The sequence below is a fragment of the Myotis yumanensis genome, unplaced genomic scaffold (genome assembly GCF_028538775.1).
Source record: "Myotis yumanensis isolate MYYU_CA2020_CCGP unplaced genomic scaffold, mMyoYum1.0.hap1 SCAF_23, whole genome shotgun sequence".
Taxonomy (NCBI): domain Eukaryota; kingdom Metazoa; phylum Chordata; class Mammalia; order Chiroptera; family Vespertilionidae; genus Myotis; species Myotis yumanensis.
Genome location: NW_027223774.1, coordinates 10315692 through 10329495, shown reverse-complemented (window position 1 = coordinate 10329495; position 13804 = coordinate 10315692). Strand labels below are relative to the sequence as shown.

At 53.1% G+C, this 13804-nt stretch overlaps 1 protein-coding gene across 1 annotated transcript; it reads right to left on the bottom strand.

Moving 5' to 3' along the window:
* Positions 1-302: 302 nt before the first annotated feature.
* Positions 303-11824, bottom strand: CABP5 (calcium binding protein 5). Its single transcript, XM_070402572.1, has 6 exons — positions 11762-11824; positions 9459-9489; positions 8816-8959; positions 6489-6598; positions 3909-4056; positions 303-328 (listed from the first exon to the last, which is right to left on the bottom strand). The coding sequence occupies exons 1-6, from the start codon at positions 11822-11824 to the stop codon at positions 303-305; spliced, it is 522 nt and encodes a 173-aa protein (XP_070258673.1).
* Between the last annotated feature and the right edge of the window lie 1980 nt (positions 11825-13804).

Genomic DNA, 13804 nt, shown 5'->3' with positions numbered 1-13804 from the left:
TGTGGCCTCAAAAGATGGCGTTCGTCGCTGGAATTTTGGGGGCGGCAGCTGGACCCCAGTCCGGTTCCCATTTCCATTCATGGATTCTCCCTCCTTAACCCGGTTCTGGAGATGTCACCCGCCCCCCCCCCCCCCCAACCAGGGCAAGGCGCTCACTTTCCCACCAACCTCATTCCAGTTCCCAGTCCCCCTCCCCTCCCCTCACCCGCCCCCCCCCATTCGCCCCCAAGAGCATTCGGTCCTCATCCTCATGCTTGATCCCCGCCACCAGGTGGGGAGCAGCTGGCGTTCTCAGAACCTCCTCAGCAAGACATCATCTTCACAAACTCTGCGAACAAAAGTCCTGGTGAGGCATCTACTCTAAGAGCAGCAACATCACCTTCCTGAGCCCTACCTACGGTGCCGGGAACCACGTGGTCCTTGGGAAGTTTCCTGACCCTTCTAGGCCTTGATTTCTTCATCGACAAAAATGAGGCCCTCGCCTGTTGGGCTCAGTGGATAGAACCTAGCCCTGCAGACTGAAGAGTCTTGAGTTCAATTCCGGTCAAGGGCACATGCCTGGGTAGTGGGCTTGAGCCCTCATAGGGGGCGTGCAGGAGGCAGCCGATCAGTGATTCTCTCTCATCATTGATGTTTCTGTCTCTCTCCCTCTCCCTTCCTCTCTGAAATCAATAAAGATATTTTTTTTAAAAAAAAATGAGAAGTTACCACCTGCCAGAGTGGCTCAGTGGTTGAGCATTGACCTATGAACCAGGAGGTCAGGGTTCCATTCCGGTCCCAGCACATGCCCAGGTTGCAGCCTCAATCCCCAGTGAGGGGGGGGAGGGGGGTGTGCAGGAGGCAGCAGATCAACGGTTCTCTCTCATCATTGATGTTTCTATCTCTCCCTCTCCCTTCTTCTCTGAAATCAATAAAAATATATTATTTTTTTTAAAAAAGACACGTTACCTTATATGGTTTTTATGGTGGTTAAACAATATAATGCTTACTAGAGGCCCGGTGCACGAATTTGTACACAGGTGTGGCTGGCTGGCCTGCCTCAATTGGGGCCAATCGGGGCTGGGCCAGCCGGGGGGAGGGGGCTACAGGAAGTTGGCCCACCGACCCCATCCCCCTGGTTGAACTCATGGTCGAACTCCCGGTCAAACTCCCAGTCGAGGGGACAATTTGCATATTATGCTTTTATTATTTAGGATAAGTCACCGTACGTGTTAAATAAATAGTAATTACAAGTATCTTCTTTCATCTCTTCCACCAACCCCAGAGGGGTAAGTACCACTTCACAGATAAGCAAACCAAGGCCAGCGAGGTTGACCAATGGGGAGCCTGAGGTCATGTGGGCGGCAAATGGCGAGCCCTGGCATGAGCACAGTTGACCTGACTTTGCTGCGTGCCACCCAACGGCGATGAGCTCACTGTTCCCACCCAGGTCTGGAGGTCAGTCTGTCCTGCCCTTGCCTGTGCTGGGCCTGAGGCTGTCTCCTCAAAGATCTATCTCCTGCCTCCTCCACATCTTCAGCGATGCCCACTGGTCACCTGGGCCTGGCCAGACCAGCAGGCACCCGGCCACACCTGCGAAGTCGTAGCTGTGCAGCAAATACTGACGAAGTATCGGGAGTTACAGAGCAGAGATGGTTTAGGGAAGACCCCTTGCTGCCCCCAGGATTTCACAGCCGAGGGGGCAAACACAAGTCAACACAGCAAGGCCTGCGGCGATAACTTCCTTTGGAGATGAGCAGAAAGGTCTGTAAGGCTCCCCTGCTGGGTCTCATCCCCAGCTGAGGCTGAAGGGGCGCACACCCCCAGCTGAGGCCAAAGGGGTGCATCTAGCACAGGTTGCATCAGCGTGAAGTCCTGAGGGCGGGTCAAGGCCTGGAAGGCCCTGATGACACGGGGAAGGTGTGGCAGTGGAAGGAACCCCAGGAGAAAGGAACAGAGTTGGGGCGAGCAGAGCAGATGCCCGGGGTGCACCGGGACGTGAAAGTTCGGAGGTGGTGGTGGAAGACACGGCTGAAGGGAAGGGGTCGGGTCCTGGGTGCCCTTGACCATCAGACGAAGGTGCTGGACTTTGGCCTTCGGGCAGCAGTTAGATGCTGAGGTTTTTTCCATCAGAAAGTGTCATCAGCAGACCTTGACGGCCCTATTTGTCTCCCACACAAATGAGCTTCGCTCCCATCTGCACGGGACTCCAACTTTTTCATGTACAGTATCTAGTTATTCAGGCGAGGAACTGGGTACAGCGATAAAAGACTGGCTCTGTGGCCTCCAAAGGAAGCTAATGTAAGCGGTCGCGTGTCACGGATCAGCCCCCCTGCAGAGGCACGCACGGGGGTCGTGGGGTCACTGAGCCCAGCAAGCGAGGCGGGACACCTTCCCGGAGCATAACTGAGAGTCAGCCCGGAGCCCTGGCCAGGTGGCTCCGCTGGTGGGAGCATCAGCCCCAACAGCAAAAGGCAAAAGGTTGCTGGTTTGATTCCCAACATTCTGGGTTCGATCCCAGTCAGGGTGTGAACGGAAGGCAGCCAATCTATGCTTCTCTCTGACATCAGTGATATCTATCTCAATCTCTCTCTCTCTCTCAAATCAATTTAAAAATGACATTTCCTTGAGTGGGAATTTTTTTTTAAATATATTCTATTGATTTTTTCACAGAGAGGAAGGGAGAGGGATAGAGAGTCAGAAACATCCATGAGAGAGAAACATCGATCAGCTGCCTCCTGCACACCTCCTACTGGGGATGTGCCTGCAACCAAGGTACATGCCCTTGACCGGAATCGAACCTGGGACCCTTCAGTCTGCAGGCCGATGCTCTATCCACTGAGCCAAACCGGTTAGGGCAGTGGGAATTTTTTTAAAAGGAGCAATTGGTGCATGCTTCCTTTGATGTTATTTTAATTTTTGTTAATTCTCACTCAAGGATCTTTTTTCCATTGCTATCTTTTTTTTTTTTTTAGAAAGAGAGAGTGGAAGGGAGGGAAGAGGGGGAGAGAGAGAGAGAAACATCTATGTGAGAGACACATCGATTGGTTACCTCCCACACACACCCCAACCCGGTCAGGATCAAACCTGCCCTTGACCGGGAATTGAACCTGAGACCCTCTGGTGTGGGGGCCGGCGCTCTCATCCCTGAGCTACACCCCCCAGGGCAGGATATGGCTCCTTTTCATTTCCCCCAAAGCTTCGGGAGAAAAGTGTCATCGCGCCCATTTTGCAGATGTGAAAACTGACACTTGATGTGAGTGAGGTGACGAGGCTAAGGCCACAGAGTTAGTAAGAGACTGAATTTAAACTCCGTGAATCTGACCCCGGAGTCTCAGCTGCTGGCCAGTCCACTCTCCCTCTGATGGGACAAAGGCGCCCAGTGAATACGGACGCGATGGGGCGGTGGCCGTGAGTCCTGCCCGAGCCTGGGCTCCTGGACACGGTGTCCCCGGGAGCAGCCAGGGGCAGAATCGAGGAGGGGGGAGAGGCACCGGGGTCTTTGTCATTTATTTAATTTTTTAATCCTCACCCAAGCATATTTTTTCCACTGATTTCTTAGAGAGAGTGGAAGGAAGGGAGAAAGGAGAGAGAGAGAGAGAAACATGGACGTGAGAGAGACACAGCGACTGGTTGCCTCCCATTCACGCCCTGACCGGGGTCAGGAATGGAAGCTGCAACCGAGGTATGTGCCCTTGACCAGGAGTCAAACCATCAAAACCTGGGACCCCTCAGTGTGCAGGCCCACGCTCCAACCACTGAGCCAAACCAGCCGGGGCAACGCCGAGGTCTTTGAAATGACGTGGGCAGAAAGGGCTGCAGCAAAAACCCTCCCCAACCCTGCCCACCCCCAACCTGGAGCTGGGGGAGGAGCGGGAAGGAGCAGCCCACTTGGGGGGTCACACAGGGTCGGGGGTTGGCAGCGTCACCTTCAAAGTCCACGGTGCCGTCTCCATTCACGTCGGCTTCCTGGACCACCTCGGCCAGCTCCCGCGCGCTGAGCTCCTCCCCCAGCAGCCTCTGCATGGCCTGCTGCAGCTCCCCCAGGGTGATGGCCCCGTCGCCGTTGCTGTCAAACTGAAGAGGAGCAGGAGGGGCCGGTGCAGGTGACCCTTCGAATGACTGGGGGGCGGGGCCGAGGGGCGCCGACCCGCTGCCCAGTCAAAAGCCTGCCTGTGACTTTTGATTCCCCCCAAACTCAACAACGAATAGCCCCCTGCTGACCCCAAGCCTCACCGATACATAAACTTGTCCGTCAACACCTATGTTGTACGTTATGTGTGTTGTACACTGTATTCTTACAGCACAATAGGCTAGAGGAAGTGGCGTAAGGAAAATCACCAGGCCCGTCTGTCGGTTTCTTCAGATCGTCACAAATCTCCAAAAAAATTGTCCACATCAGGACAACGCTCCAACCAACTGAGCTACCCAGCCAGAGCCTCATCTGTACTTAGACTTCCCAGAATGTCTACCTACAAGGGAGATTTGGCGTACCCGTGCTGTTCTAGACGAACATTTTCCAGTACAGTGGGGCCTTGACTTATGAGTGTCCCTACTAACGAGTTTTTCGAGATAGGAGCCGTCTCTCAGCCGATTTTTTGCTTTGAGTTTCGAGCTAAAATTCGGGTTACGAGCCAGCTTCAGGTACACCACCGCTAGTTGGCGCAGCGAACGTCACAGTGAACGCCACAACATCAGCCCAGCATCACGTGTCATTGTAATGGTGAAAATTGATTTGACATACGAGTAATTTGAGTTACGAGCTCCGTCACGGAACGAATTAAACTCGTAAGTCAAGGCCCCGCTGTAGTTGAATCAAGCATTCTTTTTAAATGGAAACAAATTGACTTTATAGTCAACTGACTATACCTGAGAATTAAATAAATAACTTGTGTGGAATTAATCAACGTGACATAAAATTAACAATCCAGTCCCTCGGTCACACTTGCCATCTTTCAAAGGCTAGATGGCCACGCGGCCATTGGCCGCCGCCCCAGACGGAACAAGTCCATGGCCACGGGAAGCTCTGCCGGACGCAGCAGCTCCGGGTCTTGCCATGAATTGGGAGCCACAACCCCACCACGAGTAGGCGGGCCTCCCGGGGTTTCAGACCCACATTGGCCTGGCTCCCTGGTCTTTCCTTCCAAACTCCATACTATTCTACGTTTTTGACTCCTATGGCTGAAAGCTCTCTGAGTGAGGACAGCATTTAATTGGGGGTGGGCGTGAACTTCAGCCAGCCCCCACGCTCCCTGGATCTCATTTTTTTTAAATATATTTTATTGATTTTTTACAGAGAGGAAGGGAGAGGGATAGAGTTAGAAACATCGATGAGAGAGAAACATTGATCAGCTGTCTCCTGCACACCCCCTACTGGGGATATGCCTGAAACCAAGATACATGCCCTTGGCCGGAATCGAACCTGGGACCCTTCAGTCTGCAGGCCGACGCTCTATCCGCTGAGCCAAACTGGCCAGGGCTGGACCTCATTTTTAAAGCATCTCTTTTCTGCATTAAACCACCTGATCTGTGCATCCCTCCTGGGATCTCACGTTTTTGGATTCCATCTTCTTATTACACACGAGAAGATGAGGGGTCCGAACGTGTTTTGGAGATTGCAGGATCTTGGGTAAGATTTGTAATACCCATGAACCTCCGTTTCCTCGTATTTATGAGTAAGATGACTACTGGCCCTGGCCAGGTAGCTCTGTTGGTTAGAGCATCCTCTCAATACACCAAGGTAGTGGGTTCAATCCCTGGTCAGGACACATACAAGAAGCAACCAATGAATGCATAAATAAGTGGAACAGCAAACCCGTGTTTCTCTCTCTCTCCCTTCCTCTCGCTCTCTCTCTAAAATAAATAAACAAAAAAATTTAAAAGAGATAAATGACTGAGTCAACCAAAGAACTTATATCCATGCATATTAGCATAACCAATAGACACAGACACTGGGGCGGTGGGGGGCTTGCCCTGGGGGTCGGGAGTGGCAGGGTGGGGGGAGGAGTTAATTGGGAAAAAGGGAGACATATGCAATACTTTAAACCAGGGGTCCTCAAACTTTTTAAACAGGGGGCCAGTTCACTGTCCCTCAGACCGTTGGAGGGCCGGACTATAGTTTAAAAAAAAACTATGAAGAAATTCCTATGCACACTGCACATATCTTATTTTGAAGTAAAAAAAAACAAAACGGGAATAAATACAATATTTGTATTTGCATGTGGCCCGCGGGCCGTAGTTTGAAGACCCCTGCTTTAAACAATTAAAAAAGAGAGAGAGAGATGAAATAAATGACTAACTCCTGCCCTGATCTGTGAGGGTTACATTAGATAAAATAGCTAGAGGACCTTGTCCATGGCCAGGGCTTCGACTACGTTCTTTTCCTTCCCTATAAACCCACCACAGCTAGAGAAACAGTCAGTTTGGGTGGGCTCTGTCCATGGCTCATGACAAGTCATTGGCCCCTGGGTGTCCTCGGGCCACCCCCGCATGGTGAAACCTCAACTCACTTCCTTGAAGGCATCTCTCAGCTCCTGGACGCCGATCATCCCCGCCGTCTCTGCCAGCAACTTGGGGGTCATCAGCTCCACAAAGTCGTCAAAGTCCACGCGGCCGCCCACTGGGGAAGGAGAGGCAGCCCGGTGAGGTCCGCACGCCCGGCCCCCCAGTACCTTACCTCGCTTCTCCCTGTGGGTCTGTCCAAGACGTAGACCTTCCCCAGTCCCTCTGCCTTCGGACCTTTCTCTCTCGGCCAACTCAAGCCCTGGGGTCTCTCTGATCGGAACAGGGGTGGAGGGGGGTGGTGTGGGGGCAGGAACTGACTGTCCGTGTAGCCTGGAATAAGTCTCTCCATTGCTTCACATCTACGCCTCCCCATCTGTAGGATGAGTGTGAATTGAATGAGCAAAGTCTCTTCCAGATGTGAATACTTCCCTGTCCTTACATTCAACCTCACTTACTCAGTACCATGCCCAGAGGCAAACCCAACATCCACGCCCAGATCTGCTCTAGTTGCTATCTGAAAATAAATAAACAAATAAACATCCTTTTCCTAACGCTATTCATCGGCACTAGCTCCAAGTCCAATTTCATTTCCAGCATCAAAAGCAGTTCCAACCTTGCCTGACCCGGCGTGGCTCAATGGTTGAGCGTCAACCTATGAACCAGGAGGTCACGGTTCAATTCCCGGTCAGGGCACATACCCAGGTTGCTGGCTCGATCCCCAATGTGGGGTGTGCGGGAGGCGGCTGGTCAATGATTCTCTCTCATCATTGATGTTTCTATCTCTCTCTCCCTCACCCTTCCTCTCTGAAATTATATATATATATATATATATATATATATATACACACTAGAGACCCGGTGCACAAAAATTTGTGCACTCAGGGGTTCCCTCAGCCTGGCCTGTGCCCTCTCAGGTCTGGGACCGCTCGGGGGATTTCCACCTGCTGCCTTAGGCCCGCTCCCCGGGGGATCTGGCCTAAGCTGGCAGTCAGACATCCCTCTGGCAGCCCGGGAGCCCTCGGGGGATGTCCACTTGCCAGTGTGGAGTAGGCCTAAGCAGCAGTCGGACATCCTTAGTGCTGCTGAGGAGGCAGGAGAGGCTCCCACCACCACCGCTGTGCTGGCAGCCATCAGCCTGGCTTGTGGCTGAGCAGAGCTCCCCCTGTGGGAGCGCACTGACCACCAGGGGGCACCTCCTGCCCCCTGGTGGTCAGTGTGTGTCATAGTGACCAGTCATTCCCAGTCATTCTGCTGTTAGGGTCAATTTGCATATTACCCTTTTATTATACAGGATATATATGTGTATGTCTGTGTGTGTGTGTGTGTGTGTGAGTGTGTGTGTATACATATACACACACACACACACACTGAGTGGCCAGATTATTATGACCACCCCATCAGTACTTTGTTAGGCCACCTTTTGCCTTCAATACTGCGGCGATTCTTCTTGGCATTGACTCCACGAGATATTGAAAGGTGAAGCGAGGAATCTGACACCATGCCTGATGAATAGCACTGTCCAGTTCTGTGAGATTTGATGGTTGGCTCTTTTAACTTCGTCCCACAAATGCTCAATTGGATTGAGATCTGGTGATTGTGGGGCCACCTAACCAAGGTAAAGTCTCCCTCATGTTCTTGAAACCACTCCTGCACAATACGAGCACCGTGGCACGGCGCATTGTCTTGTTGGAAGAAGCCATCTCCAATGGGATACGCCATCAACATGATAGGATGAACTTGATCAGCAACAATACGTAGGTATGTTGTGCTATTCAGATATTTATAATGATCTGGCCCTCTAGCAACTTCAGCGCGAAATTTAGCTAATTTGCCTACAAACGTCAGGTGGTCATAATAATCTGGCCACTCAGTGTGTGTGTGTGTGTGTGTGTGTGTGTGTATACACATACAGTTCCAATCTTGTGCTCCACTGATGAATCTTAGTGGTGACAGTAATAACCAAGATTTAATAAGCATTTACTGGAGGCTAAGCCTTGACCTGCGTTAGCATCTTTATCCCTTCCTACCCACAGTCTCATGAAGTAAGGAGTGATATAATCTTCACTCGACAGGTGGGGAAACTGAGACTTGAGAGTCCCAGGGCTTAACTCCACTTTTCAAAATGGCCACATCAGTAAATAAAAGACTTGGACTTGAACCCAAATCTATCCCTAAGAGTCACCATTTTAACCACTTCAATGCTGCCTCCCTAAGGACAGTCCCTCTTACCCTCCTCCCTATCTCCAAATACTCTCGGCCTCTCTAACCTTACCAATTACACCCTCAGTGCTCCCCTCGCCCCGGTAATCCCCGCCCCCTTCCCCAGCCTCACAGTTCATGCGGATTTGCTGGCCCAGTTCAGTCAATTCCATCTCCGTGGGCATGTAACCCATTGTCCTCATGAGATTTCCCAGGTCCTTACAAGAGATGAACCCATCTCGGTCCTTGTCGAACTCAAGAAATGCCTCCCGGAGCTCTGAAAGTTAAGAGGAAAGAACTTCAGAGGAACTCGAAACCGTCAATGGGGAAGAGTGGTGTCCCTTGAAACCATCAATGAGGCACAGACTAGAGACTCCTCAAAGGAGAACACATTTTTAAAAGCCAGTATTTCAAAAAGGAGCGATGTATGAAATGTGTTAGCAGGAGGCCGCCAAACGGTGGCACTGAAGTCCTGGGTGAAGTTATGGGAAAGTTCAAAACCATCAAAAGAACAACCAATAATTTTCTATTCATTCTAAAACTCAGGTGTCACCCCTGGGTCTCTGAGACACCCGGGGATGGGTATGCCTTCTACATACTTCGGGAGGTACCTACACTGCCATGAGAAGGGGTTCCACAAAATCACCGCTGAGTGGAAAGAGAGCAATGTGAAATTTTCACGTGAGGGGACTTAAACAGAACGGCATGAAGGGACCGCGAGCAGGCAAGTGGGTGGATGGTGATGAGGGGGCGTTCGGGGGAGAGAGTCTTGTTACCTTCGATCTCATCTTGTCCGAGTGGTCTTTCCTGGAGAGGAATGCAAGGGAGATGGAATTTGGAGAGAGGGTCAGGGATCCAACATTCACTTCTCCAAACATGTGCCCACGGCCTCCCAAGCTGTTCTTCACCCTTCCCTGTCTCTCCTCCAGTCCCTGCTCCCTGCACCCTCTCATCTTCCTTCTCCTGTCTCCTGACTCCCGTTCCACAGCTATCGCCCTCTTCCTCACCCTTCTCATTGCCTCTCTCCCATCCATGAATCTTTTTTTAAAATATATTTTATTGATTTTTTACAGAGAGGAAGGGAGAGGGATAGAGAGTTAGAAACATCGATGAGCGAGAAACATCAATCAGCTGCCTCCTGAACCCCACCCCCCCCCCACTGGGGATGTGCCCGCAGCCAAGGTACATGCCCTTGACCGGAATCGAACCTAAGACCCTTCAGTCCGCAGGCTGACGCTCTATCCACTGAGCCAAACCGGTCATGACCATGAATCTTGATCTCTCTCCGTCTGCCTTTCCCAAAGGGACAGCCATCCCATTGTAGCGACCGACCGGGATCTCGGAGGCCACCGAATCCAGCCCCTTCCTTCCCCAGATGACGAAGGTGAGTCTTACAATCACAGCTAATGTGTTCTGATGGCTGACCATGTCGGGCAGCTCCCACAATCACTTCATTCGAACCTCAGCACCGCTCTGTGAGGTCGACCCAAAGACCACGCCCATCTTATTGACGAGGAAGCTGAGGGACAGGGAGGGTAAGGAAGCCTGCCCAGGTCACACAGCTCCGGCTGCCGCGAGCGCTGAGATGTGGATTCTGGGCTCCTGGCTCCCGGATCGGAATTCTTTCCATGACAGCCCGTGGATCCTTTTTCCCAAGAGTTAGAATCCCTTTGTGTGGGACCTGTGTCCAGTGGCGGCCAGGAGGGATGATCCGTGCCAGCAGGACCAATCCCTAAAGCCTTTAAGAATTCCCCGTCATTTCTGCTGCCACCATCCTGGGCATCCCTGAAGGGCCAGGCTTGGCTACGAGGCCGCCACCTGGGAAACCTCTGGTCTCTTTCACCCCTGCTTTCCCTTATCCTTGGAGCCTTGCCTGTAGCTTCTTTCTTATCATCCCCTCCCCCCTGTCCCCTCCCTCTCTCTGTTATTACTATTAGACTTGCCAACAAATTCGTGCACCGGTGGGGTCCCTCGGCCTGGCCTATGCCTTCTCACAATCGCTCTGGGGATGTTGGACTGCCAGTTTCGGGCCAGACCTACGGGGATCGGGCCAAAACCAGCAGTCCGACATCCCCCGAGGGATGTAGTAGAAGCGGCAGGCGACCAGGGAAGAGCCGGAGCCTAGACCCACTGTGCCTGCCGCCTCCTCTCAGTAGCTCTGCCTTGGAGGCGAAAGAGGCTCTCGCCACAGCTGTGCTTGCCAGCTGTGAGCCCGTTGTCTGGCTCCCCTTAGGTCAGCTGAGCGGCACTCCCCCTGTGGGAGCGCACTGGCCACCAGGGAGAAGCTCCTGCGTTGAGCGTCTGCCCCCTGGTGGTCAGTGCACGTCATAGCGACTGGTTGACCAGTCATCCAGTTGCTTAGGCTTTTATATATATAGGTCTAGAGCCTAACAAAAGGTGCCCATTGGCACAAACAGACCCGGCCCTGCCGCAGGGATTGCATAAGCCTAAAGCAAGTGACTTCATGTCTCAGCCTCAGTTTCCCCATCTGTAAAATGGGAATGAAAGTATTACCGACCTCAGTCATTCTGAGGACTCAATGACATCAGGGACGCAAAGCCCCTTGCACTGGGCTGGGCACACAGCAGTGACTGAGTGAGTGGCAGCTACCCTCATCATCATCACCACTGAGGGCGTCCACAGGAAAAAATGGTGGTCCCCGATACTGACATCACCCCAGTCCCCTTTCATTTTCTTTTTTTTTTAAAATATATTTTATTGATTTTTTACAGAGAGGAAGGGAGCGAGATAGTTAGAAACATCGATGAGAGAGAAACATCGATCAGCTGCCTCCTGCACATCTCCTACTGGGGATGTGCCCGCAACCCAGGTACATGCCCTTGACCGGAATCGAACCCGGGACCTTTCCGTCCACAGGCCGACGCTCTATCCACTGAGCCAAACCGGTTTTGGCCCCTTTCATTTCCTTCGCCCCCTGCACCTGCCCCCTTTCACCCTCACCCATTCCACTGGCCCTCATGTCCCCAGCATGTTCCTGGAGCCTCCTCTCCTCAGCTCACGCTCCCCCCACCTGCTCCCTGACCCACCGCCCGCCCTCCTTCCACTGTGCCCGCCTCACCCGCTGCTTCTCAGCGATGCCTTTCCGCAGGAAGATGCAGGCGGGGCCCACGGGGAACTGCATGGAGGGGCCGGGCGGGCGGAGCTCACCAGGCACCAATCTCAAGACGGCTCCCCTCCTTCCGGTCCCCCTCGGTGGCTCAGCCTCCTTCTCTTTCTGTCACTTCTTTGCCTCTCCTGGCCTCTCCCTGGGGCACAGAGCTGTGGCAGCTGGAGCAGTAATCTCCTCCGGTTGGGGAGGGATCAGCGCGTCCCTGCCTCCCCATCTGGCCTGAGGGAGGCGGAGGGGCAGCTGGTCTCAGGCTCTGACCTTTTATCCCTAGAATGGAATTAGAGTTTAAAAAGTGGGGATTCGAGTGGAGGGCAGCCCTTCATTAGGCGTCTCAACTGGTGTGGCGTCACTCGAAGCCTGGCCCCTGCCGGCCTCTGGGCCTGTGAAGACGGACAGGACTTCACACAGCGAGGACCTTGCCGAGCTTGCTACGTGCCCGGCCCTGTGCAAAGGGCTTTGCGTCCCCGATGTCACTTAATCCTCGGAACGACTCCTGAGGCCGGTGACACTTTCCCATTTTACAGATGAGGAAACTGAGGCTGAGTCACGAAGCCACTTGCTTTAGGCTTATGCAGTCGGTGAGCGGCAGGGCCAGGCCTGCTCGAGTCCAACGGGCACCTTTTGTCAGGCCCCGAGGAGCTTCTGTGTATGCCTGGGACGTGCACCGACGGGCAGGATGCAAGAATTAGGCGGCCGCCTTCAGGAAGGAGGCGTGCGCACTGTCTCAGAGGTTGGTATTTGCTCCTCCCGTGCTCATCTCCTCCCTTCCTTTCTTTCTGAATAATTTGGGAATTGGCGGAGGGGTGTGTGTGTGGAGGGGGCTGGGGGAGAGCAGAGCAAGGCGGGCATCTAGCTGGCGCAGGGGTCAAGGAGAGATGTCACGTGATCAGAGCCCAAGGAGGCGATGAGGGTCGGGAGAGAAGTGGGGGCCATGACTGTGGGGAGCCAGAGTTCAAATAGGGTCTGGAGCGAGGGAGGTGTCCCCACAGAGGGCAGCCCGGCCTGAGTGTCTGGGCCCGGGAAGGTGAGCAGCTGGTGTGGGAGCTGGAGCGTGAGGGGAGCAGGGAATCTATGCCGGTGTCATCGCCTAGCCTGGGGGGTGTCCCAAGGACGTCCACTCGTGGGGGTGGCATGGTGTCGGCTGCTGAAGCCAGATCAGCGTGAGAAAGGGGTCCCCACAGAGGTGGGGTGGCAATGGAGACAGGAGACTGGCCACACACGTGGATCACGTGAAGGGTAACGGAGGTCCGGCTTCTCACAGCTGGAAAGGGAGTTGTTAATACAGAAAGGGGAGGAGCCCTGTGGTGCTGGACCGGAGCTGGGGGCACTGGTGTGACATCACAGATTTCACAGCCGTCGCTGGGCATAGGGAACTTGACTGTGAGTCCTCCAGCTCTCTCAGAGGGGGAGCAGCGACACCTGATGTCGGTGAGCACCTCTCGCATCCAGCTTTTTTTTTTTTTAATATATTTTATTGATTTTTTACAGAGAGGAAGGGAGAGGGACAGAGAGTTAGAAACATCGATGAGAGAGAAACATCGATCAGCTGCCTCCTGCACATCTCCTACTGGGGATGTGCCTGCAACCCAGGTACATGCCCTTGACCGGAATCGAACCTGGGACCCTTGAGTCCGCAGGCCGACGCTCTATGCACTGAGCCAAACCGGTTAGGGCTCGCATCCAGCTCTTGACTTCTAAATACCACTCTCCGCTGAAAGGAAGCCAGCTCCTAGGAGAAACGGCCGGTTCCGTGCCCGGGCAGGACACTGTAAGATGAGCCTGGAACATCCCGTCCTGCCATAACGCAGGGTGCGCAGGTACCGGAACAGGTCAGACCGCAGGTCGGCTTGAGGAAGTGCCGCAGCCACATCAGGGCAAATTGAAAATCAAAATAATAACTAATTATATCAGATAACGCAGGAAACTGGGAGTCCACAGAGATTTTTTTTTAAATACATTTTTATTTATTTCAGAGAGAAACATCCATGATGA

Excerpts from the sequence above, each read along its gene's own strand:
- CABP5 (XM_070402572.1), bottom strand. The coding sequence starts at position 11,824 with ATGCAGTTCCCCGTGGGCCCCGCCTGCATCTTCCTGCGGAAAGGCATC. Across the intron at positions 8,960-9,458 it reads CGGACAAGATGAGATCGAAG|AGCTCCGGGAGGCATTTCTT; the intron begins GTAACAAGACTC and ends CTTAACTTTCAG. Across the intron at positions 329-3,908 it reads CGGCACCGTGGACTTTGAAG|AGTTTGTGAAGATGATGTCT; the intron begins GTGACGCTGCCA and ends TTTTGTTCGCAG.